General features: G+C 42.4%; 1 protein-coding gene across 1 annotated transcript in view; it reads left to right on the forward strand.

Moving 5' to 3' along the window:
• Nucleotides 1–24,518, forward strand: part of LOC114240344 (uncharacterized) — a 74,183-nt gene that overhangs the window by 20,091 nt on the left and 29,574 nt on the right. The window contains exons 3-5 of the mRNA XM_089736169.1: nucleotides 2,941–3,039; nucleotides 3,224–3,322; nucleotides 5,145–5,342. Coding sequence (XP_089592295.1) covers nucleotides 2,941–3,039; nucleotides 3,224–3,322; nucleotides 5,145–5,342 — 396 coding nt within the window. The remainder of the gene's footprint in view (nucleotides 1–2,940; nucleotides 3,040–3,223; nucleotides 3,323–5,144; nucleotides 5,343–24,518) is intronic.

Here is a 24,518-nt window from a genome sequence, read left to right on the forward strand (position 1 = left end):
TGATAGCCTTAGAGGCTATTTCAGCGTAACCGTGGCTAGTAGGTGAGCTCACGGGGCTCAAACCTGATGACGTTGCTAACACGAACCCTAGCAAGAGCCGTGCTTCGCAGAATCTACCACCGGATCGGAAACGCGACCCAATGAGAAGATCCGGCGAAAAACTCAGTGGGCTGTGTCTGAGAGTTAATTTACTCGTCGAGCCCTTCGTCGCAAGCGACGGGTTCGACGAGAACGGTGACCGGTGCTTGAAGTACCTAGAAGCACCGTTAGTGGATCGGGAGGATCCGAGATGACGTGTTTTGGGCGACGTCGACTGCTTTCCATTCTGTCCGCAGGATCGGGAATGCAATGTCGTCAATTATACCACAAAGCGAACTCTAAGAGTGTATTCATTTTTAAACTGAGAAACTTGGCAAAATGAAAGCAATAAAACAGAACAGTAATCACTTTTTAATTTTTAAACGACCAACCATGGTTGTTACGGATGTTCCGTTATAACTATTGAACCATGCATCCGATTGACTTGAAACTTGGCATCCACGTAGAAGATACATGTACTTAATGGATAGGCTAATATTTATATGAGTGTTGGACTTTCTACACCAGTTGCGGGGGCGTGAATGATGAGAATTTTTGTGGGGGTGAGAAATAATAATGTTAACTTTAAATGCCCAGCGAAGCGGACGGGTACAGCTAGTTACTTATATTTATTTCGCCGAAAATCGGTAGCTAAAAGTGCTCCGTGCTCGAGTTACGCCTTTTAAAATGTTTGTTCGCCACACCGAGGGCAAATGTCAACCAACAAAAGCACTTTACCACAGATTAATCAGATGACGGTAGGATTACAAATTTTTAAATAAATTATAAGTACCAATGTTGAAAAAACCTGTTTTATAAGTCTAATCCTAATTAAGTCTAAGACTCGGGTAAATCACAATAAGAATTAAAACTATTGATCAATAATAATAATTAGTCATGTCTGAATGAACTAGTACCGCGGCGATATATATACTCGCAAATAAAATTATTAGTTACCTAATTTCGTTAAGTTAGTTAACAAACTCACAAATATACATTAATATTATTATTGTCTATAATGTTAACTTAATGTATGTATGTCTTGTAAATCAAAAACTATTGTTACGCCGATAAGAGTAACGCCATCTATTGTCGAATATTCAAACGAATATAGAAGGATCTAGTAGCGCTTAGAACGCTCGAGAAGTAGAACGCTATCTATTGTCAGATAGCGGAAACACAATACTCGAAATGTGTGGAATATTCTCGATAATTCTAGGGATGTGATATCGGCTATAAAAGCGTTGCAGAGATGACACGCAGTCAATTAGTAATCGGAACTACTCGAAGCGAAACAGCGAACGGATCACCTGAAGCGAAGTGGAAGAAACGAATTTAGAATTTTAAAGTGTTTGTGAAGTGTTTTAAGTGTTGAATACAGTGTTAACTTGTAATTCGGTAGAATTTTATTTATCCCAAATCCCAGCGCGCAACACTATGACAGCTACAGAAATGTGAGTGAGACAGAAATAAAGAGATTGGAACGTTGATTCGTATCATGAATTAAAAAAGAAATACATATACTTAGTACATAACTCTACTTAGTTCATTTTCGCTCTATGGAAACTATATAGGTAATTTTTCGATGTATATTCCCTATATGTATAGGCTCTGAAATGACTGGACCATTTTCGGTAAAATTTTCGAACTATTTTCTAGCGGGTGATTCTGTGAAGCGATCGAACTAAAGTCAAATCAATTCGACCAACAAAGTGAGCTAGCTGGGTTTGACTAGTACTTACTAAATCAACAACCATTCATGTTTAGGTTAATATAATAATGTTATCCCTTCATATTAGCGTAGAGATTTTCCCCTTTCGGCTTTAGGATCTGTGCCTTAATTTCGTTTCCAATGCTAGTAATGCGGGTCCCAAAAGGATATAGGAGTGACGAGCCCTAAATGAGAATGAAACGATGCGGCTTATAGAAGCTTACAATGTTTTACGTTTCCTATTTTTTATTTCTTATGCATGATTGAGTTCGCGAACCTAGATTGCAAAGTGCAAATAACTGCGGTAGAAATAGGCAATGTGAACCCGCAAAATTATAATTTGCGTAATTACTGGTGGTAGGTCTTCTTGTGAGTCCGCACCGGTAGGTACCACCGCCCTGCCTATTTTTCAGCCGTAAGGCAGTAATGCGTTTCGGTTTAAAGGGTGGGGGCAGCCATTGTAACTATACTTGAGACCTTAGAACTCATGTTTCAAGGTAGGTGGCGGCATTTACTTTGTAGATGTTTATGGACTCCGGAAACCACTTAACATCAGATGGGCCGTGAGCTCGTCCACCAAGCTAAGCAATAAAAAAAATTTTAAAAATCGCCTTGTATTTTGATTTATGACACATTCGATATTAGCTGGAGTTAAATTCATTTATGCTGCCCAGATCCACTGCGTTCATCCGCAGTGCGTTTCCAGAGGTCTTTTTGTCTGCTTTAGATTGAACTCTTCTCCACGGTGTTTTCCGAGCGCAACGACAGGCTCTTCAAACTAGACTAGTGGAGAGTACTGAGAGGTAGACAGCGACTTGACTATCCCCTGGCATTGCATATGTCCATTAGCAACGATAACCACTCACCATCAGGTGGGCCGTATGCTCGTCTGCCTACAAGGGCAATAAGAAAACCGAATATATATTTAATTAGGCCATATTTTACAAAAGTTGTTCTAGAAAAACTATTGTGGAAATATTTAAGTAGATAAACCTTAATTTGCTCAAAATATAGTTAAAATGAAATTGAAAATAACTCACAAATCTAAGAGATTATGCAAATCTTTGTTTCATAAAAATAATTCTAAATTAAAATGTAAGCGAAGGTTTTTCGTCATTAAACGAAAAATGTTTATACTTGTCTGTTGTTAGTACGGGAGGGCGCCAATACACTGGGCCGCCAGCCGTGGGAACGTTGAAATAATCAACTTACTTATCGAAGCCAAGTGCGATATAGAAGCTGCTGATAAGGTAACAAACAACATTTTACACCGTAATTACCTTCCGAAAGCTTTCTGTTGTCGCTGATTTTCCTTGTTTACTCTCTGAAATTTACTTTGTTATTTTTGTTATAAAAAAAAAACTTCTAAACTAAAAAAAAAGTACCAGGGCGACATAAACGAATGGAGGTAACGATACTTGTTTTGTTCTTCAGTTCGGGATGCGCCCGTTGCTGATGGCGGCTTGGCATGGCCATCTAGACGCCGTGAAATCTCTAGTCAAGGCAGGCGCCTGTCTCGCAGCTACTAACAAAGTATGTTATCCTAGTACCATGAACCCAAAACAGACCGTGTGTATTTCAAATTAACAAAACAAAAATTATATTTGCAAATTAATAAACAAAATTATGTATAGTTAAGTAAAACAGTAAATAAATTTAGCTTCCATTATGTTTGAGAACAAATAAACAAAATTACGTATGCCCTTTACACACAGACGCCTTCCTCGAAAGTAAGAGATGAAATATTCACATACAATTCAAACGGGGGAGGAGTCTTATTACTGTTCTTCTGTTTTCCTAATCACCGTGTGAATTCGTTAAATTAACCTTTGCTTGGATTTTCGGAAATATCGTTAACTGGAATTTTAATTAAACTTTATTCCAGAAATTCCGTATTAAAATAGACTCGAATTTCTCAAAGGCTTCTTAATAACACAGTTCTAAGCTTATCTCCTCACAATATATCGTCCAATTATTTCCATGGATGTATGACTTGACTTGATATATTTATGAAACGATAGGCGGCGGCTTGGCTCTGCCCCTAGCATTGCTGACATCCATGGGCGACGGTAACCACTCACCATCAGGTGAGCCGTATGCTCGTCTGCATACAAGGGCATTTTTTTAACCCTCAAATTGATCTAAGAGTCAAATTAGACCAGATTCAACACGGTAGCGATCATGCTTTTAGGTCAGAAGGGTACCACACTCAATTCCTTTAAAAATATATGTGTTTAGTAATATTTCGTCTAGGCTCCTAGTAATGACATAGATCAGATAAGATCTAGAGAGGGTAACGACAAAAGGAAGATCTTCCAAAGAGCGATTGAAATATTTTGGTAGACTGACAGTCCAAGTGTTAATGTTCTGAACTTGTTTATTTACAAGCTTATCTTGAAAATGTCGTATCTATCAAATGAAGACTTGAGTGGATGAATTGGATATGATACAATTTGTTAACTCTGGGAAATTGGAAAACGAAACTTTTGTTCCTTGTACTTTTCTTCGCAAAAAACTCCATCATATGCAATTTTAAAAAATAGCCTTTAAAATCGAAGTTTTAAGGTCTAATATGGTTTATAGGCACATAGCACCTTCATTCAATGTAAAAACTCAAAAATCATAAAAATGGTACTTAACCGGATGGTCCACTCATGTCTTCAAATATCTCCTATTATATAATAGCTACTCCTTACAGATCTTAGCTATATTTCGTGACATTAATATAAATATTATGAGACTTTTTGGCGGGAACGCGAGGAGTAAAGTTGTGTGATTTTGTTTTATTTTGTCTATTTAGTGTTTCTTGGGGTTTAAATGTGTAATAACGGTGGTTTATTAACTGCTTAATATCTGTGAAAGTGCACAATTGTGGGAAAATGTAACAAAGCCGCTGGACGTAACTTCTCGGGATCCTCCAAAAAGTCCACTGAAAAAATCCCCAGTAAATGACCACAATTTTACTGAGATTATATATTTCATCCCATATCATCTCATCTCATTTTATTTTATTTAATCCCAGTTGATTAATGTCCCAAATTAATCATTTTCATTTCATTTCATTTCACTCCATATTAACATTTTTCATAAAATTAATAATTATATTAAAATAAGACATGACTTAAAGGTCTTAGTTACCAGGTCATAAAATCCCTAATTTTACGAAAGACGAGGCTGTAAGGACTCAGTCAATTGCCTGATTGCAAGAGCAAAACATTAAAAAAAAAAAAAAGAAAAATAATATATTATTACTAAGCTTCTAATGTGATCAAAAGTGACAAAACAAGATAAGGTATCTGTCACAGCGCGGTATTTGGTTCTATTCTCTTCTTCTTCGTTCTTCTTCTGTACCCAGAAGCACAATGATCTCCTGCAATGTGCGTGTGCTCGCGGCGCCCGCGATGTGGCGGAATACGCCCTGTCCCTCGGAGCGCGCGTGCAGACTGCAGACGTCGCTGGAGACGCCCCCCTCGCACAAGCTGCAAGAGCTGGACACGCGGCTGTCGTAGAACTACTCCTGGACAAGGGGGCTGATATCGATGCAGTCAATAAGGTAACCGATTTTATTATTAAGTAGCTATACCCGGCCGCTTCGCTGGGCATTTAAAATTAACATTATTATTTCTCACCTCGCACAAAGATTCTCATCATTAACGCCCCCGCAACTGGTGTAGGGAGTCCAACACTCATAAAAATATTAGCCTATCCATTAAGTACATGTATTTTCTGTTCAGTAGTTATAACGATACATCCGTAAAAACCACTGTAGATTTATATATTAGTATAGATATAATTTCACCAGGACGGATGAGCGAGCAAAGGCTCAGCCAGGAGGGGTGGGATTAGCTAACGGCTCAAGAGCAATCTGCTTTGCGAATGAATCCGGCGAGAATCTCAGCGCACATTGGTTTACTGGTGGTAGGTCCTCTTGTGAGTCCGCACGGGTAGATACCACCACCACACCTATTTCTGCCATAAAGGAGTAATGCGTTTCGGTTTGAAGGGTGGGGCAGCCGTTGTAACTATACTGAGACCTTAGAACTTATATCTCAAGGTGGGTGGCGCATTTACGTTGTAGACGTCTATGGGCTCCAGTAACCACTTAACACCAGGTGGGCTGTGAGCTCGTCCACCCATCAAAACAACAAAAAAAACTTTTATAATACCGTTGCTTAAATGTTGTGAAAAATAGTTATGATTCGAAAAATTATGCCGCATTCGCCTTGCATTATAGATGTGTGCGAATGTACTCTCTTTGAAATATTTATTACCACATTAATTTACATATCACAAATCATTTTTTCAAATCATTCGTAACTCAGTTTCACTATTACGACCTTTGGAACAGAACGAGAGAAATTCAATCACGTAATGACTATTATTTCTACCTTTTTGGGAAATTTTATAACATTTCCGTGGAATGTGTTAGCTATCGGACACAGGGTCGCTTAGGAATGTAACGAGATTGTTTTTGACAATTGGGTTCAACTATCTACAAGTGTGTGTCCGATAAAATAAAGTCTTAAGGACATATCTGTAAGGTATGAATTCGCTCGTCGAGCTCACATTGAATATACGAAATGGTCGTTGGATGTAGTTTCATTACGAGGAAGGAAGAACTTGTCTGTGTATGATGTTATACAAAATGAATTTTATTTATAATATTCACGAAACACATTATATTATTTGTTCTTTTTGAATATGACATTATTTTAAATATAGCTTATAGAGTTGCAGAGTAAATTCAGAACTGTTGAAACTCATATAGGATCTACTTATTTCGTGATTTATTGAAACTAAAAGTCAACCAGTCCCTTTGTTCAATGATAGATTTTCTTCTTGTCTTAAATATATTAGCACAAGACCCTGCTACAGAAAACACCATGAAAACCACAGCTATACTATTACCGACCGTAGATTTTGTGAATGACTATACCTTTAAAGTAATTAGTCTTTCCATAAATATTGTTAGAGGAAACCTCTTTTTTTGTTGCTTAATTAAAACATGTTGCGCATCCCTTGGACGGCTTTCCGGACGAACGCTTCCATCCTCAATGAGCTGAAAGTTGACCAGAGGCTATCCACCAAATGTCTATATAGAGTGCTCCAATACTTTGGTCATATAGCAAGAAAACCCTCTGACAGCCTAGAGAGGCTCATAGTGACAGGTAAAGTGGATGAAAACGATCCAGAGGTCGGAGCCTCGTGGCGAAGGACGTCTCACCTTTCGTCTGGTGCAGGTGCTGACCGGGCACGGATGCTTCGGGAAGTACCTGCGCCGGATAGGGGCTGAGCCGACGACGAGGTGTCACCATTGTGGACACGACCTGGACACGGCGAAGCATACGCTCGCTGTCTGCCCCGCTTGGGAGGTGCAGCGCCGTGTCCTGGTCGCAAAGATAGGACCTGACTTGTCGCTGCCTGGCGTCGTGGCGTCGATGCTTGGCAGCGATGAGTCATGGAAGGCTATGCTCGACTTCTGCGAGTGCACCATCTCGCAGAAGGAGGCGGCGGGGCGAGTGAGGGAAAGCTCTCCTCACTACGCAGAAACCCGCCGCCGCCGAGCAGGGGGTCGGGACCGGGGTCGTATCCGTGACCTGGCCCCCTAAGAGCTAGGGGTCCCACCCGTTTTGTGCGGGGAGAGACCCAGACGTGGGGTGGCGTGCTTTGCACGCTCACCCGCAATAGGAAGCCGGGTGATGGTGGACCGCGTTCCCCCGACCGCTCTGGGGGAAGGTGTAACGCGGCGCCATCAAAGCGGGCTCTCGGCCCGCTGAACGAGGGAACCGGTGGTCGTGTCGCTGGCGGCCACCTGTCCGGCGTCCGTGGGACGGTGGGATGGATGTAATGTGCTCTGCGTCAACCCTGTCCCGCCGTTTCAATAGCCCCGACTGGGCTCCGGCCCCGTCCGAGGTAGGGCGCCGGTTGTGAGCGGCAGGAGTTTTTAGTGAGGTTCAACTCCCACATACCCCACCTGTCGCGCGGGTGGGGATCCGGCGATTTTCTCCTGTGGAGAAAAAAAAAAAAAAAAAAGAGGTCGGAGCCGAAAAAGATGGAGTGACTAAGTGTCCGAATATCTGGACATTTCTATGGGCTCCAATAACCACTTAACAACCAGGTAAGCTGTGAGATCGTCCACCAATCTAAGCAATAAAAAAATAATTAAAAATAAACATAAGAATGAATCGCGAGTCCAAAACCAATCTACCGCTTTCATGAAATCTGAGAAGTTCCATTCCGACCATACTTGTGTGGACTAAGCCCTACGAACCGACCCGAGTTTTGCTAAAAGGAACATTCTTGATTACCAAACACAAGGCTGTTAAAACCTTAATCATCTTCATAGGTATCTTCTTCTTCATATTTTGAAGCCGGCCCGATATTTATACGATACATTTATCATCAAAATATAGTTAACACCCCACCAAACAACCACTAAAGCCGGATAACACCTACGTTATACTGTACAGACTAATCGAAAACTTCTTGTTTGGCTTTAAGCATATTTTGTTTATCAAAATGTAGCTTCATACTAAAAAAATCTTATTAGTAAATCAAAGTTGTCAGTCAGCCCTTTTGCATGGATTATTAAAAAATTGCTTTAAATTTACCACCCTATTGAATTTTATTTGTAGCTCAAGTCGTATATGTACATTTTTTATTGCTTAGACGCGTGAACGAGTTCACGGGCCACCTGGTGTTAAGTGGTTACTGGAGCCCATAGACATCTACAACGTAAATGCCGCCGCCCTCCTTGAGAAATGAGTTCTAAAGTCTCAGTACAGTTATAGTTTGGTAGGCAGCGGCTTGGCTCTGCCCCTGGCATTGCTGACGTCCATGAGCGACGGTGACCACTTACCATCAGGTGGGCCGTACGCTCGTCTGCCTACAATGGCAATAAAAAAAAAAACAACGGCTTGCCCCACCCTTCAAACCGAAACGCATTGCTGCTTCACGGCAGAAACAGGCAGGGTGTTGGTACTGACTCGTACGGACTCACAAGAGGTCTTACCGCCAGTAATTAAGCAAATTATAATTTTGCGGGTTTGATTTTTATTACACGATGCTATTCCTTCATTGTGGAAGTCAATCGTGAGTATTTGCTAAGTACGTATTTCATTAGAAAAATTACATTAATATGCTACAAGCCTTAAGTCATCTTTTAAAATACGCGACACACTCAATTCCCAAGATAACCATACAATTTGCTTTCGTATAAGATTCTTTCTTTCACTGCTTTAGTAGGCTTTTTAGTAGGAGTACTACGTGACCCACCAGATATTTATATGTCAGGAACAGAGGACGTTTCACCTCGCCCGTTGAATCTTGTATAACCCCTCGAGACAACTAGAATAGGCAGAAAAAAAAAAAAAAAAAGACGTTTCACTGTCTTTAACCTATAGCGCGGTACAGAGACATTCGACTAAGACCAAGCGGATGAAAAATTTTAAATATTGCATTTCGATCCGTATTTTCTTTGTGTAATGCATCGATTCAGTTCTCTTCATCACTCCACCGTATTTTTTAATATTATAACAATGTCAAGAATTCAAAAAATACTATCGTAAGAATAGGCATTACATTTTCCAAATTGAAACATAGTGTACCTTATTTATGGATAGACTGTTATATTAACAAAAACAAACACAATATATTTTCAATATGTATATTAATACGTGAAGCAAAAACTTTGTATTTTGTATTTTTACGAAAATTTCGCAGACGCAGTACTTAATACGAAATTTCCTACACTTGTAGAAAATAAAGAGAAGGAGTGCAGAATATTAATAATATATATAATAAAATAATATTAATTTTTTTAAATTATGCATAAAAATACATTAAATCAGTAAATAAAAAACATAACACACATATTTGACACACAGACGAATTTATACTCTTTTGCTTAATGTTACTGTCCTGTGGTCAAATTGAGAATATATTAATATTGTTTGTCTTTAATATTATTTGTCTATAGTGTAGTCTTGACGAACTCTGTGATTATATAAGTATTATAGTCTTTAACTATAGAACCTTAATAATGTTCAAACTTATAGTTTCAATTAATTATAGTCGAATTTTGATTACTGGTTGCCACTGCTTATTACAAATATGGGGTGTATCATAGTATTTGTAGTTTGTCCCGAGAAGCCAAAAAAGATATAAGACCATTAAAAATTATAAAACTACTAATTTTAAAAGTTTATCATTGAAGTCATAATTCTACTGAGACTTTACTGAGATATTTTGGTGCGGCCCTAGGGGAAAATATGCCGTGGACGCATGGTGTCTTCATAGCGTTCAACGTGTTAAGGAAAGCATCTAAAACCTTTACGTATTTAATATCCATAATAATACATTTGCTTACTGGTGGTAGGACCTCTTGTGAGTCCCCGCGGGTAGGTACCACCACCCTGCCTATTTCTGCCGTGAAGCAGTAATGCGTCTCAGTTTCAAGGGGCAGCCGTTGTAACTATACTGAGATCTTAGAACTTATATCTCAAGGTGGATGGCGCATTTACGTTGTAGATGTCCATGGGCTCCAGTAACCACTTTACACCATGGGCTATGAGCTCGTTAACCCATCTAAGCAATAAAAAAAAAATTAAAAAAAAAATATTTTCTTAAACATAACAACTAAACAATGCATGGCAGCGTGGACACAATTTACTCTTTACCTGATCGTCAGATAAGTTTAAACATGAAACGGTAACCACAAAATGTTCACGTAATTAGATATTAATAACAAACCGACCACAACGATTCATTCCAGTGTCATTAGCAAATTCATTATGAAACGCTTTGATATGAATTCAAAGAGAAACGTGCCAAAGACAATTCGTTCCAAATGATCAAATTTTCCAACAAATAGAAAAATACATAAACTTTTAATTATTTAATACTAAAATAGTACAGAAAAGAAACTACAAGTGACAATTGTTTTTTTTTATTTTTTTTATTGCTTAAATGAGTAGACGAGCTCACAGCCCACCTGGTGTTAAGTGGCTACTGGAGCTCATAGACATCTACAACGTAAATGACGCCACCCACCTTGATATAAGAGTTCTAAGGTCTCAGTATAGTTACTACGGCTGCCCCACCCTTCAAGCCGAAACGCATTACTGCTTCACAGCAGAAATAGGCAACGTGGTGGTACCTACCCGTGTGGACTGACAAGAGGTCCTACCACCAGTTCATTCACCATATTTCTATAAAACTATAACCCTACGTTACTATAAAAAACGTGACCTATTTGGCAATGAGCATTATTGTCACGAATTCCACTCTGGTTCTTTCTAATGATATGTTAAATGTTTTATATGTTTCTACAAAAGCTAATATTTATTTACAATTATTGGTCTCTCTATTTTATACCTTGTCTGTCAGGTCTAAGCAATGGTTAAATACGAATATGCTCGATTAAAATTATTACCCACAACAAATATAACGATTCTGTTAATTTTCCCGATATTTGTGAGAACATAGCCTATTTGCGTGTTAGTGACATTTGCGGAGGTCGCTACTGGGAGGTTAAACGCTCACACTGAATAATATAAACTAGTGGTCCCGCAGTAGTCGAAATTCGACTATAATTAATTGGAATTGTAAGTTTGTACACTATTATGATTGTATTTTATACTTCTATAATCACAAATTTCGCCAAAACTACACTATAAAAAATATTAACAAAGACAAACAATATTTAATCTATTCTCAATTTGACAACAGACGTCAAGAACAAAAGTTTGACAATAAATAGTATGCATGCATGTGTGCGTCAAATACATGGTATGTAGTGTATGTAACGTTTTCTTTATTGATTTAATGTGTCTTTTATGCATTATTTAAAAAAAATATTAGCATTGTGCACTTCTACTCTATATTCTCTATAAGTGTGGAAAATTTCATACTCCTCCGTCCGCGCAATATTCGTAAAAAGGGATACAAAGTTTTTGCTTCACGTATTAATATATAGATAATTTCATTTTATGGAAAATATAATTTCTATCGCTGAGAAATGAAGTCATCGTGGTCTGCGGGATAAGACGCCCGGTGCATTCGTATCTCTAGCGATGCGACTGGGTCGGTGTTCGAATCCCGTAGACAGGTACCAATTTTTCTAATGAAACACATACTTAATACATGTTCACGAAGTACTTTCACTGTAAAGGAATAACATTGTGTAATAAAAATGAAACTCGCAAAAATTATAATTTGCGTAATTACTGGTGGTAGGACGTCTTGTGCACACGCACGGGTAAGTTCCACCAGCCTGCATATTGAAGAATGGGGCAACCCTTGTACTGTAAAAGCCCACGTCATTTCGGATCCTCCCGATCCACTAACGGTGCTTTTAGATACCCCAAGTACCGGTCATCGTTCTCGTCGAACCCGTCGCTTACGACGAAGGGCTCGGCGAGTAATATAACCCACAGACACAGCCCACTGAGTTTCTCGCTGGATCTTCTCAGTGGGTCGCGTTTCCGATCTGGTGGTAGATTCTGCGAAGCACGGCTTTTGCTAGGATTCGTGTTAGCAACATCTTCAGGTTTGAGCTCCGTGAGCTCACCTACTAGTTAAGCTTACGCTGATATGGTCTCTGTAGACCATCAGCTTAGGTAGGAAAAAAAACTAATTATGTGGTGTCGTGGGACACCAGGTAGGAACGAAGTTCCTTCGGCTAATGTAGAATCGACACAAATTGCAAACAAAATCGTGCTCAATTTTATGTAGGTTTTCTTGATTTTTCTCTTAAAATTTGCTGATTAGTTTTTATTTAAGTACAAGAAAGTATTTAGGAATTTCAGTATTTTAGGAAATAATAAATTACTTAAAATAAAAAAACATCGTAATTCAAATTATCAACTAAAATAACAAAATATGTCTGAGAGAACGAAAAGAAAGAGGGAGAAAGAGAAAGGTATTATACACTACTCGCTTGTGTATGCAACTGTCGCGCCTGCGCACGTCTCATTTAACGGTTTTATTCCACGCACTTTTTTCCACGGATTTTTTCTTACGGTTTTACTATCACATTTTTTTCAGTTCGGTCGCGCAGCAAAATCCCTATCCCCTCCAAGCCTGCCGTAAGGAACTTCGTTCGAAAAATATCTGTAAAAACTGAGATATAGAACTCATGTTTCAGGGTGGGTGGCTGCATTTAAGTTGTTAATGTCTATGGGCACCAGTGATACACAAAACGCTGCTCCCACCGATGTTTTCTGTTGAGAAGAATACCTCTTGCTTGTCATGGATTAAATTATTGACGGGTTCGTGAATAATCAAAACGATATTATGGGCTTGTTTCTTTACTATCTTCTACTAAATAGAGTTGTGAATATTTTTGATGTGTGATCTAATGGAACACAAAGGAAAGTGTCGCTAGTTATTTACATACCTAATTACTTCACGCATCTCATTCAAGCTATGGTATAAAATAAATCGAACAATTCTTTGTTCTTGGTACAGCTCTATCCAACACTGATGTCTTCATCTTGGTACCGCGAGGGCTGATAGTGATGGTAGGACGAATTATATGCCCGCACGAGTTATCTCCTCAGTCCTGTCTATAGCAGCCGTGAAGCAATCGTGCGCTCTAAATCAATAAAGCCAAGGTTTAATATTCCAATTATATTTACGAAGCTTTTCCCGTATTTATATTATTCTTTCCTCAGCCCTGTCATCTGGGTCGCGGAGCAAATGCAATATTCTCGCGTTATTGAGTTATTCGCGAGGATATGATCGCCTTTATTCAATTCGTTCCGTAATTTCATCACTTGTACAGGATTTACAAGGTTTTTTTCTGTAAAGTACGCATAAGTTACTCTAGTCTTTATTACCAAAAGTTTAAACAAGCAGCGTGAAGGTATCGATATTTTTTACAATAGACGCAAGAAGACGACGATGTCACTCGGATAGACCTTCCATTATTGTGGTCTTTTAGTTTCGCCTATCTTGCCAAATACGAAACCACCGTGTTACGTAAAATTCGAGTAGAATATACTTTATTGTATACCAATATAAATACAAAGGTACTTACAATGGGCGGTCGTCTTACTTAGAGCGAACCACGGTAAGATGGTCTTAAATAACGTGAATTTAGTTGAACCTCTTATATTTGGTTCGTCTAAAGTTAAAGCAAATTAACGTGAGTAATTGAATACGCCTTTATGGATTCATATCGTGTTTGGTATATTAATATCAAACCTTATTAGCAACCCGAGCGCTACAAATAGACATAAAAGAGCCAGGAAAGAAATTTGAAGATATTTTCGTTAATACAAAATCATCAATCGTTCCTTTGTTGGAATATTCACGATTTAAATTTTAAATCACACAAATAATGTACGTCCTAACAATTTTAACTGGTGTTAGGGCGATTTGAAGCCAGGTAGGGACCATCTGCCTGGTTCTGCCGCGAAGTACTCGATATACTCTCGTTTTACGACTCGACCTCATTTTTTTTTCTATTGCTTAGACGGGTCGACGAGCTCACTGCCCACCTGGTGTTAAGTGGTTAGTGGAGCCCATAGACATCTACGACGTAAGTGCGCCACCCACCTTGAAGGTCTCAAGTATATGGACGGGCAGGGCCTCAAAGTGGGCGCAGTCCACTTTATGACCGTCTGTGGGCTCCGGTGGCCAGTCCAACATCAGATGTTGACGCGAGCAACGTAAGCTCGTTCATCTTAATGTAAACTTGCTCTCAGGTGATTCCATCATCTCATTTTTACCATCGCACCGCCCGCCACCGGAATAGAGTTCATCCACACAATCTGGAGCCTCTGCATTCATCCACAGAGGATTTCCAAAGATATTTTTGCCACGTACCAACCGGCTTTAGAACGAGCTCCCCTCCACGGTTTTCCAGAGCGCTATGACATGTCCTTCTTCAAACGAGGCTTTTGGAGAGTACTTAATTGCTAAAGTCCATGGGCGACGGTAACCACTCACCATCAGGTGGGCCCTATGCTCGACTGCCTACAAGAGCAATAAAAAAACCAAATAATTAAAATAAATAATTATTTGATAAGGATCATAAGGCTAATGAATTAATAATGAATTTCCCTTATTTTTATTTTCATTGTCCACTACGCATTCAATGTGCCGAAGCTAAATTACACCGCTCTCTATCTGAGAGAGAGAGAGAGAGAGAGAATACACTTTATTGCACACCAAAACACAATTTACATTCAAAAAACAATCAAAAAAAGCAGATACATTCGTACAATAGGCGGTCTTATCGCTAAAAGCGATCTCTTCCAGACAACCGTTTAATTTATAGAAATTCTGGAAAATATAAAAAAATATAGCAGGTATGTTGCGGTGTACTATAGATAATACATTATAGAAAATACCTAGTCAGGTCATAAATTCTGTCACATGTTTAATGTAAAATAATTGAATCAAGTTTATTCATTATGTAACCATTCATATACCAAAATGAACTTAACAAAACATAGATTCTTATGACACTAAAGCTTATTCAAAATGACCTCCGTGATTTTGAATACAGGCCTTCAATCTGCGCGGCCAGTCGTCTATCGCAGCACGAACGAGGTCCATGTCAATATCGGCGGCTGCCTTAATCAAGGATGTCTTGAGTGACTCCAAATTGGGATGAGGCTTTGAGCACGCCTTTTTCCTCCAAGTGTTGCCATATCTTGTAATCTAACGGATTCAAATCTGGACTGGAGGAGGGCCAGTCTTCGTGCCGGATGAAGTCGATTTCACGCGCCGCCAGCCAGTCTTGTGTGCTCTTCGCTCTATGAGCTGGCGCCGAATCTTGTTGGAATACCCAGTGCCTGTTATTGAACATGATATGAGAAACAGGTTCCACAAGGTTCGTCAGGACTGTATTTTGATACACAGCTACATTCGTTTTTACACCTTTCTCACAAAAATGTACCTCTGTTAAGCCCCAATAAGAAAATCCCAACCATACCATGAGCGAGGATGGAAAATTACCTCGTTGGACACGCGGAATACGGTTGCTCGCTTCTTCACTACTGTGTGCGTACACCTTATGATTTTGTTTGTTGTAGCTCTCTTCTACGGTAAAAATTTTTTCATCCGAAAAAAGAATTTCTCGATATTTTTTTCCCGCGTACCACTTCAACAAAGCGCGGCATCTCTTCAGTCTCAGGTCCATTAGGCGAGCATTCAAACGATGTCCTGTTTTTCTTCGATATGCCCGAAGCCCTAAGTCTTCATTTAACACCCTTTTCACCGTGGTTCTGCTTAAACCCATCTGAAGGGCCAACAGTTTCTGCTTACGTTTGGGATTTCTTTGAATTCGCGCCTTCACAGCTTTTATCACTGCTGGAGTCCTAACAGACCGAGGGCGACCACTTCTTGACCTGTCATCTACACTAGAGTCTTCATTGTATCGTTTGATGGTACGATAAACGAATCTTTTGGCTATATTCAAAATTTTCAGTATGTTAAAAATTTGAATTGGCGCGTAACCGCAACGATGCAACGCAATAACTGCAACACAGTCTTCTTTAAGCGTCCACTCCATATTTAAAAATGAGTAAAATTCTAAAAGTATACATTTTTATTATCATGAACAATTCGAAATTCGAATTCAATAAACTTTTTTGTGGCCAGCATTCTAAAAGAAAAGTTTTTACTGTGTGACAATACTTATGACCTGACTAGTTATATACATACAATAAACAAAATATATACCGTTTACATATAATATGAAATATATACCAATATTTATATACCAATATACATACTAATTTACTTACATACACATAATACATCAACAGTATGGAAATAATAAATGATGATGCAAACAAACAGCACTAAGAAGATAAGTAGTGTTCCTTCACCATTCTTTTAAAACAGTTTAAAGTTTGAGCACTTCTCACTGCATCCGGCAGAGCATTCCACAATCGAACCGCCTGGACGGTGAATGAATGATCAAATAATGATGATGAATGCGCCGGCATTTTCAGTCTCAGACTATCCGATGATCTCAGGGAAAAATTATGCGTATCACGTAGGAACTCGAAACGTTCCTTGAGATATGTGGGGGCATGGGGGTTAAAGAGAGTACAGTATAGTAATGAAAGGACTTGAGTATTGCGGCAAAGGCGCAAGTCTGACCCAGGCGACGGGGCAATGCAACGCTGCCGTTGCGGGAAACATGTCTTCAGATCCAATCTCCGTGCTTTAAGCTCTTCATGCACCGATCAGTGCCCTCGTTGAACTAACCCATACAACCCACTGAGTTTCTGACCGGATATACTCAGTGGGTCGCGATTCCAATACGATTTTGGATTCTGTGAAGCACTGCTCTTGTTACTGCTAGTGTTAGTAAGTTCTTTCATGTTGAGCTTGTGAGCTACGACCGTCCGGGCGAAGTTGAAATAGTCCCCTAAGTTACTAGCGAATAGATAGAGGAAAACAAAACACCGCTTAACTTGTGTTCCGAACTAAGAGTGATCGAGCAATATAGAATTAAAGATCAGTGACTGATTAATAATGTGTTTGCGGAGAGAGTGATAAATAGGGATGGGGCCTTTTCGACTAAATCTAACTTTTGTTGCCATATTTTTATTTAATACTAGCTGACCCGGCAGACCTCGTAGTGCCTCAATCGACAAATAAAAGACCTAAACTTTTGTATAAAACATACTTAAAACAAACAAAGGAACCCGTCCAACGGGGGACACATCAAATCAAAAACAAAACTGTTATTTTTATTTAATTCCGAGGATTTTCATATTTATCTACCTTTTAAACCTTCTCTGGACTTCGACAAATAATTCAAGGCCAAAATTAGCCAAATCGGTCCAGCCGTTCTCGAGTTTTAGCGAGTTTTTTTTTTTCCTACCTATGCTGATAGCCTTGAGAGGCTATTTCAGCTTCACCCTAACGTGTGTAGGTGAGCTCACGGGGCTCAAACCGGAGAGTTGCTAACACTGACCCTAGCAAGAGCAGTGCTTCGCAGAATCTACCACCGGATCGGAAACGCGACCCACTGAGAAGATCCGGCGAGAAACTCAGTGGGCTGTGTCTAGGGGTTAATTCGCTCGTCGAGCCCTTCGTCGCAAGCGACGGGTTCGACGAGGACGGTGACCGGTGCTTGTGGTGCCTAAAAGCACCGTTAATGGATCGGGAGGATCCGTAATGACGTGCTTTGGGCGACGTCGACTGTTTACCATTCGGTCTACAGGATCGGGTATGTAGTTTCCAGCGGCCACGACAAGAGGGTTCTCATGTCGTGCCGCCTTCTCGAAATGGCGCAATGATGCCGACTGTAGATACTTACTGACAGAGTCGAGCTCCAGGTCATCGTGGAGATCCACGTTCCTCAGGAACCATGGTGCTCCGACGGCTATCCTGCAGAATCGGGATTGAATAACCTGAAGGGGCTTCAAGTTGGTGCGGGCTGCGTGAGCGAACACTACGCTTGCATACGTCATAACGGGGCGTATGCAAGTTTTGTAGAGAGTTACCTTATTACGGAGGGACAGTTTGCTTCGCTTGCAAAGCATAGGGTAGAGACGTCCTAATATGAAGGCGGCACGGTCGCGTACCGTTTTAATATGGGGACGGAATGTCATCCCTCTGTCGAGGGTGACGCCTAGGTATTTGACCTGCGAGGCCCACGGTATGGGCTGGCCAAAGAGAGTGACGGGGCTAACGGCGGAGGTGTTTGCGCGCCTATTAGGGAGTGGGATGCTCGAAGTGGTATTCGGAGGGCGACCCCTTTTGAAGAGCACCGCTGTGCTTTTCGTGGGGTTGATGTCGATGCGCCACTTCCGGAACCACTGTCCCATGGTGGCTACTGCGATCTGGAGTCGCCGATGAAGCAGCGACATCTTCCTACACGAGTAGTAGATAGCCGTGTCATTGGCGAAGAGCGCTAGATGGGTCTCCGGAGACCGGGGTATATCATTACCCTCCGGAGACCGGGGGATATACAAACTAAATAATAACGGGGAGAGCGCGGAGCCTTGCGGGACTCCGGCAGTCAGATGACGGGGGCGAGAGCGAGTTCCCTCTACTCGATATCGAAACAAACGGTTCGACAAGAAGTCTCGTATGATGAGCACGAGTCTGTCTGGCACTCCCATGTTGTACAGTTTGTAGATCAAACCGTTATGCCAGACTTTGTCGAACGCCTTCGCGATATCGAAGAAGAGGGCGCCGGTCGGGATTTGTTTACGCCTATTTAGCCCTATTAAGATGTGCTCCGTGAGGCGGTGCACTTGTTGTACGCACGAGTGCTTAGCGCGGAATCCAAACTGCTCGTCTATTAGAATTTTATTCGCGGTAACGAAGTCCCAGAGGCGTTTCCGAAGGAGCCGTTCGTAAATTTTGCCTATAATCGGGAGGAGACTAATCGGACGGTAACTAGCGGTTTCGTTTTTCGGTTTGCCTGGCTTATGTATACCGATAACGTCCGCTTCCTTCCACACCGCGGGAAAGATGCAGTGCGTCATAGCGGCATTTAAAATGGTAGCCAACATTGCTATCAGTTGGACTGGTAAGAGTTTAAGCGCGCGGTTACGGATGCCGTCGGAGCCGGGTGCCTTCTTAGGTTGGAAGTTGTGGATCGCTTCTCTAACTTCGTCAGTGGTAATGGGGGGTAACGCGTCCGAGGGCGGTAGGAATGCTCTGCGCTCGACCTCCCTGTCGACTAACTCGGTGTGTTCGGGGTCCGCGTATTGAGCGCTGGTGGTGCACTGCTCTTGCAGTGCATCGACCAGCAGCTCAGCCTTGTCATCGTCATCGAAAGCCGGTGGTTGGCCTGAAGGGCGTACGAGGGGAGGCATAGTAGCGGTAGTTTCGGATTTGAGAGTCCTAGCTAGTCGCCAGTATGCTTGGTGGGAGGGCGCGAGTTGTTCTAAATAACTATGCCAATTTTCGTTACGAGCGTCGCTTAGGCGGGAGTGGACTTCGCGTTGTAGACGACGCATCCGAATCCGGTTTGAATGCGTGGGAAGACGATCGTAGGCCCGGATTGCCGCGTTCCTAACTCTTAAGAGGTTCCTAAGTTCGGGGGACAGTCTGATGCGGTGGAAGCTATCCTCCACATCGACTTCTTTAGTAGATCTAATGATCGCGGAAGAGATGTGATCGGTAATGATGTTTATGGATTCGACGGTGTCCTCGGGGGATAGATTCGAATCCGGGGCGTAAGGGAGGATTGGCGGAGCGGCTTCGGCTAAGCACGTGCCCAGCTTATTCCAATCCACCATGGTCCTCGTAACAGTGACTGGGTTGTGAGGGCGACCGAGCTGCATAACGACAGGTCGGTGGTCTGAGTCGAGCTCTGACAGTGCTTCGATGGAATGCAAGCGCAGAGTTATGTTCCTAAGCAATGCCAGGTCTATAGTGCTCGGACGGAGCGCGATGTTATACGGATAACATGTTGGAGTTGGGGGGCCGACTGCTTCGAAGGTGAGGTCGTCTATAAACGCGTCGAGACGCCTACCGTTGACGTTAGTACGATGGCAGTTCCACCTAGTGTGGTGGCAATTTAAATCGCCTGCCAGGATGACAGAGTCTCCCATGCCGAACAGTGACTCGATGTCACTGCTCAGGAGGGGCTTGTCCGGGGGGAGATAAACGGATGCGATGACGATCGGCTGGTGTCCCGTCAGCGAGATACGGCACACTGACGCCTCGATATGTAAGAGCGAGGGAGTATCGAGAAGGACAACGTGCAGGGCCCGCCTATAGTAAATGGCAGTCCCGCCTTTGGAGGCGGTGAGTCTGTCATTCCTAACCATGACGTAATTCGCGACTTTCGGGTCACGACGCGAAGGCTTCAGGCAGGTCTCCTGCACTAAAAGAATATCTATTAGGTTGTCGCGGAGGAATTTGTATATTTGATCGCGTTGCCGCGCGAGTCCGTTAGCATTGTAGAATGCCAACTTAAGGGAATAAAGTTTTTCTCTACCGTTTCGCGCCATTGATAACCGGTAAAGATTTAAAGCGTACGGGATACGGACTCATAGACGTCCATGTGATCGAAAGCGGCCGCAAGCCGCTGTTCGGGGGTTACCGACCTACGAATAGCATCTGCGAACGATCGCAGACGGTCAAAGTTTACCGCGGTGACGAAGTCGCGCACGAGCGCGAAGTCGTTGACGGCTGAGGGTTGCGGGGGGCGGTACGCGGGCGCGGGGCGAGGTGCGAGCAGGGGCTGAGGCGCGGGACGTGTCACAGGCGGGGGCTGGGGTACGTTTTGTGTTCCCTCCTTCGTATACGGCAGCGGTTTTTTCCACGCCGAGACGGTGGGAACCGCAGCCGGTACGAAGGCTGGTTTCGGCACTGAAGACGCCGAAGTCTTTGGGTCGACGGTTCGGGGGGCTGGATGGTTCGGGCGTTTACGCGGAGCCCTAGGACATCCGCGGTAGTTTGCCGGGTGCCCTTGCTTAAGGCATAGGACACAGCTTGGGGGTTCCGTCGCGGTTTCCCTAACACGCGAACATTCTGTGGTTGCGTGATCGCCGAGGCATTTCACGCAGCGGGGGCGTGCGTGGCAATTACGCGCTGAGTGGCCATAGAGCTGGCACCTGTGGCACTGCCCGGGAGTACCACGTTTATGGGGAGCTTCGATGGTGACCCCGGAGAGGCCGCATATCGTTTTGAGACATGAGATTCTTTTCTTTGCCTCCGGGGTTGATTCTAGCGCGACGAGAATCATATTGTACGGCTGTCTGCCGCGTCTGCTGTGCATCCGGTGCACACTAACTATTGGGAGGGACTGACCGATCAGATCCTCCTTTACGTAATCTATGTCGAGTTCCTTGGGGACTCCGCGTATCACTACGCGGAGTTCGCGGTCCTCCTGAAGAGCATAGGTGTGATAACCTATGTTCTCCTTTCGGAGGTAAGCAGAGAGGGCCCTATGGTCGCCCGGCGTTGCGACCTTAATCTGAATCCCATGCGCGACGTTACGCGCATGGGTATAATTAATTTTGTTGGCCTGAAGGGCCTGGGATACGCGATTCCACGCTGACTTCTCCCGGAGTATCAGCGGGGGCGGGACAACTGTTTTAGGCGCGGGCGCGGTTTTTGGGCGCGGCGGTGGGGTTACGCGGCGGGCGGAGTCCGACTCCGGCGTCACGACTACCTGCGGTCGGGAGGTGGTCGCGGACTTGGTTTGCTTCGTCATGGAGCTCCGGGACTCCACGACGCGAGTACGCTTTTTACCGCGCGTTACAGTTTGGAACCCATCCGAGGTTCCGGGTTGAGGGCTAGTCGCGGACTCGAAGTCCATCTCCGATTCGGTATCGGAGCCTGAACTAGACGCTATTGAGGTCGCAACGGACGAAACTAACGTGATTGACGCGGGCGCGGGGGTAGCGGGGGCGGGGGCGTTAGACGCTACGGCGGCGGCGTGCGTACGTGCGCTTGAACACGGACCGGCGGCGGGGCACGCGAGGCATGCCTGCGAGGCATGTTTGGCGACGGCGGCGAGAGATGCAGGGGGAGAATATTTAACAAATGAGGCCCTATAGGCTTCGAATTCGGGCGCGATTGACGGATATTTTTCCTGAATGAAGTCGATGAAAATTTTTTCGTCCATCTTCACGTGATTTTCGCCCGAGGGGGGCGGCCCCGGGACTTTTGTTCAACTCGCCGAAAGGCGAGTCCCCTGGTTTGGGAGAACCCCCCTGTGCTGTAAAGACAGCAAGGAGCAGGGGGGGGGAGTGCCTATGCCGTGAAAACGGCAGTCAGCGGGGGTAAGAGAGGGTTTGGGAAGATCGCTAGCCTGTGAGAGTGCCACAGAAAGCCTGATCGTAGCGATCCATTTTGCCTTGAAAAAGACAGTTGGTATGGGGTATTCACGGTCACTACACTGTCGCGCACAACTATGAGTTCCGAGACGTAGATTACAAGCGAGCAACGGATCGGAAAGCACGTCCGCACACGACCGAGTCGTGAGCGAGAATGTTTTAGCGAGACTAACGAACAGCAATTCATTTTTATATATAGACTAGCGACCCGCCCTCGCTTCGCTTCGGAAACATTAAAACACACATGAAACCAAAAAAATAAAATAATTTTTTTTTTTTAAAAAGTAGCCTATGTTCATCAGGGACAATGTCGGCTTCTAATGGAAAAAGAATTTTTCAAATCGGTCCAGTAGTTTCGGAGCCTATTCGAAACAAACAAACAAACAAATCTTTCCTCTTTATAATTCATTTTTATATATAGATAATTCTTTGTTTTTTTTTTTTTTTTTGTGAGACATTTGAGCTATTTTTCAGTTTAATCCCCTTTTTTTAATAACTCGAAACCATTAAAACGTTGAAACGGTCCAATTTGTTCTGATTGAATTTATATGTCGGCATTTTCTTGAGACACATATGTAAACGGCCTTTTATATAAAAGTATATTGTTGTGTTTATAATATCTATATTTCATAATTGATTTAGCTTGTTGTGTCTCCAGAGCTGTTCTGGGTGGGTGTCACAATTTGCCACTAAGAGATCTTTAGTTCCCCGTTCAAGAGACTTAAGCTTGTGAGAATCAGCCCACTGAGTTTCTCGCCGGATCTTCGCAGTGGGTCGCGTTTTCGATCCGGTGGTAGATTCTGTGAAGCACTGCTCTTGCTAGGGTCGGTGTTAGCATCACTCCGGTTTGAGCCCCTTGAGCTCACCTACTAGCTAAGGTGACGCGGAAATAGCCTCTCAAGGCTATCAGCTTAGGTAGGAAAAAAAAGTGAGAATCTCGATTTTTACGCTCTAACTGTCCAAAATGTTTTCAACCTACATGCAGAGTCGCTCCTTTTTAAGAGAGATTTCCAATGATGTTTGCTGTTCACCTCCTTGCTCTGGACCTTCGTTGGACTGGACAAGATACACAGACTCCTTTCACATCCCATAGTACCTTGCTCGGTTTTATTAAATGTAAATGAGGAAACCATGAGCCCTGCCGGTGCCAAGCCAATGCGCCCTTAAAAGAGTGACTAGTCAATTAGAACTATGTAAATATGAATTTAATGTATCGAAATACGGAAACCGATTATCACGGTAGAGCTGACATTGATTCGGACACGCATTGAAATTCGTTGAACTGTATATTTTGATTAGGATGATCGATCGCTACACCCGGACTTGAAAAGGTTTGTTCATTTCAAGCTGGAACATCCATGTCAGCCTGAGGGTCACCGCCTATCAAGTCGACAGATATGTGTCTTAATTGAATTATTTATTAAGAATGATTGAATGTTAGTTGAGTATTATAATAGTTTGTTACTTCGAACCTCAATCATTTTATATCGGGTTCTATCGATCTTATAAAAACACATATTAATAAACTGTTTTAGCACCAATTAGGTATAACCGATGAGTATTTTCTAAAGTTTTTATTTTTCGCATAGTTAAAAAACGACATAACAACGTGTTCAATGATCAAGACGCTTGTGCGATTTATTCTCATGTTTGTTATATTCATTACGATCATCATTATCATTATTACGATCTTCATTGTCGGTACCATCGTTATCATTATCATCATTCAGATAATCAGACTGCCATCGTGTATTCAAAGCGAGTCATAAAATCAGCATGTTATTGTTTTTCATTCCTTCAATAAATGAGAGATAAAGAAAGAGAGGCTCTGTTAGCAAACTTAAGCAATTCATTACGCACTAACAAAGTACCTAATAAGCCTTTTACGTCTGATGAAGAAAAAAAAGGAAATACAAGTCAATAAAAGTTGACGTCGTCTTGTGTACACGTAAAAG

The sequence above is a fragment of the Bombyx mandarina genome, chromosome 21, assembly GCF_030267445.1.
Source record: "Bombyx mandarina strain Sakado chromosome 21, ASM3026744v2".
In the NCBI taxonomy this organism is placed as follows: domain Eukaryota; kingdom Metazoa; phylum Arthropoda; class Insecta; order Lepidoptera; family Bombycidae; genus Bombyx; species Bombyx mandarina.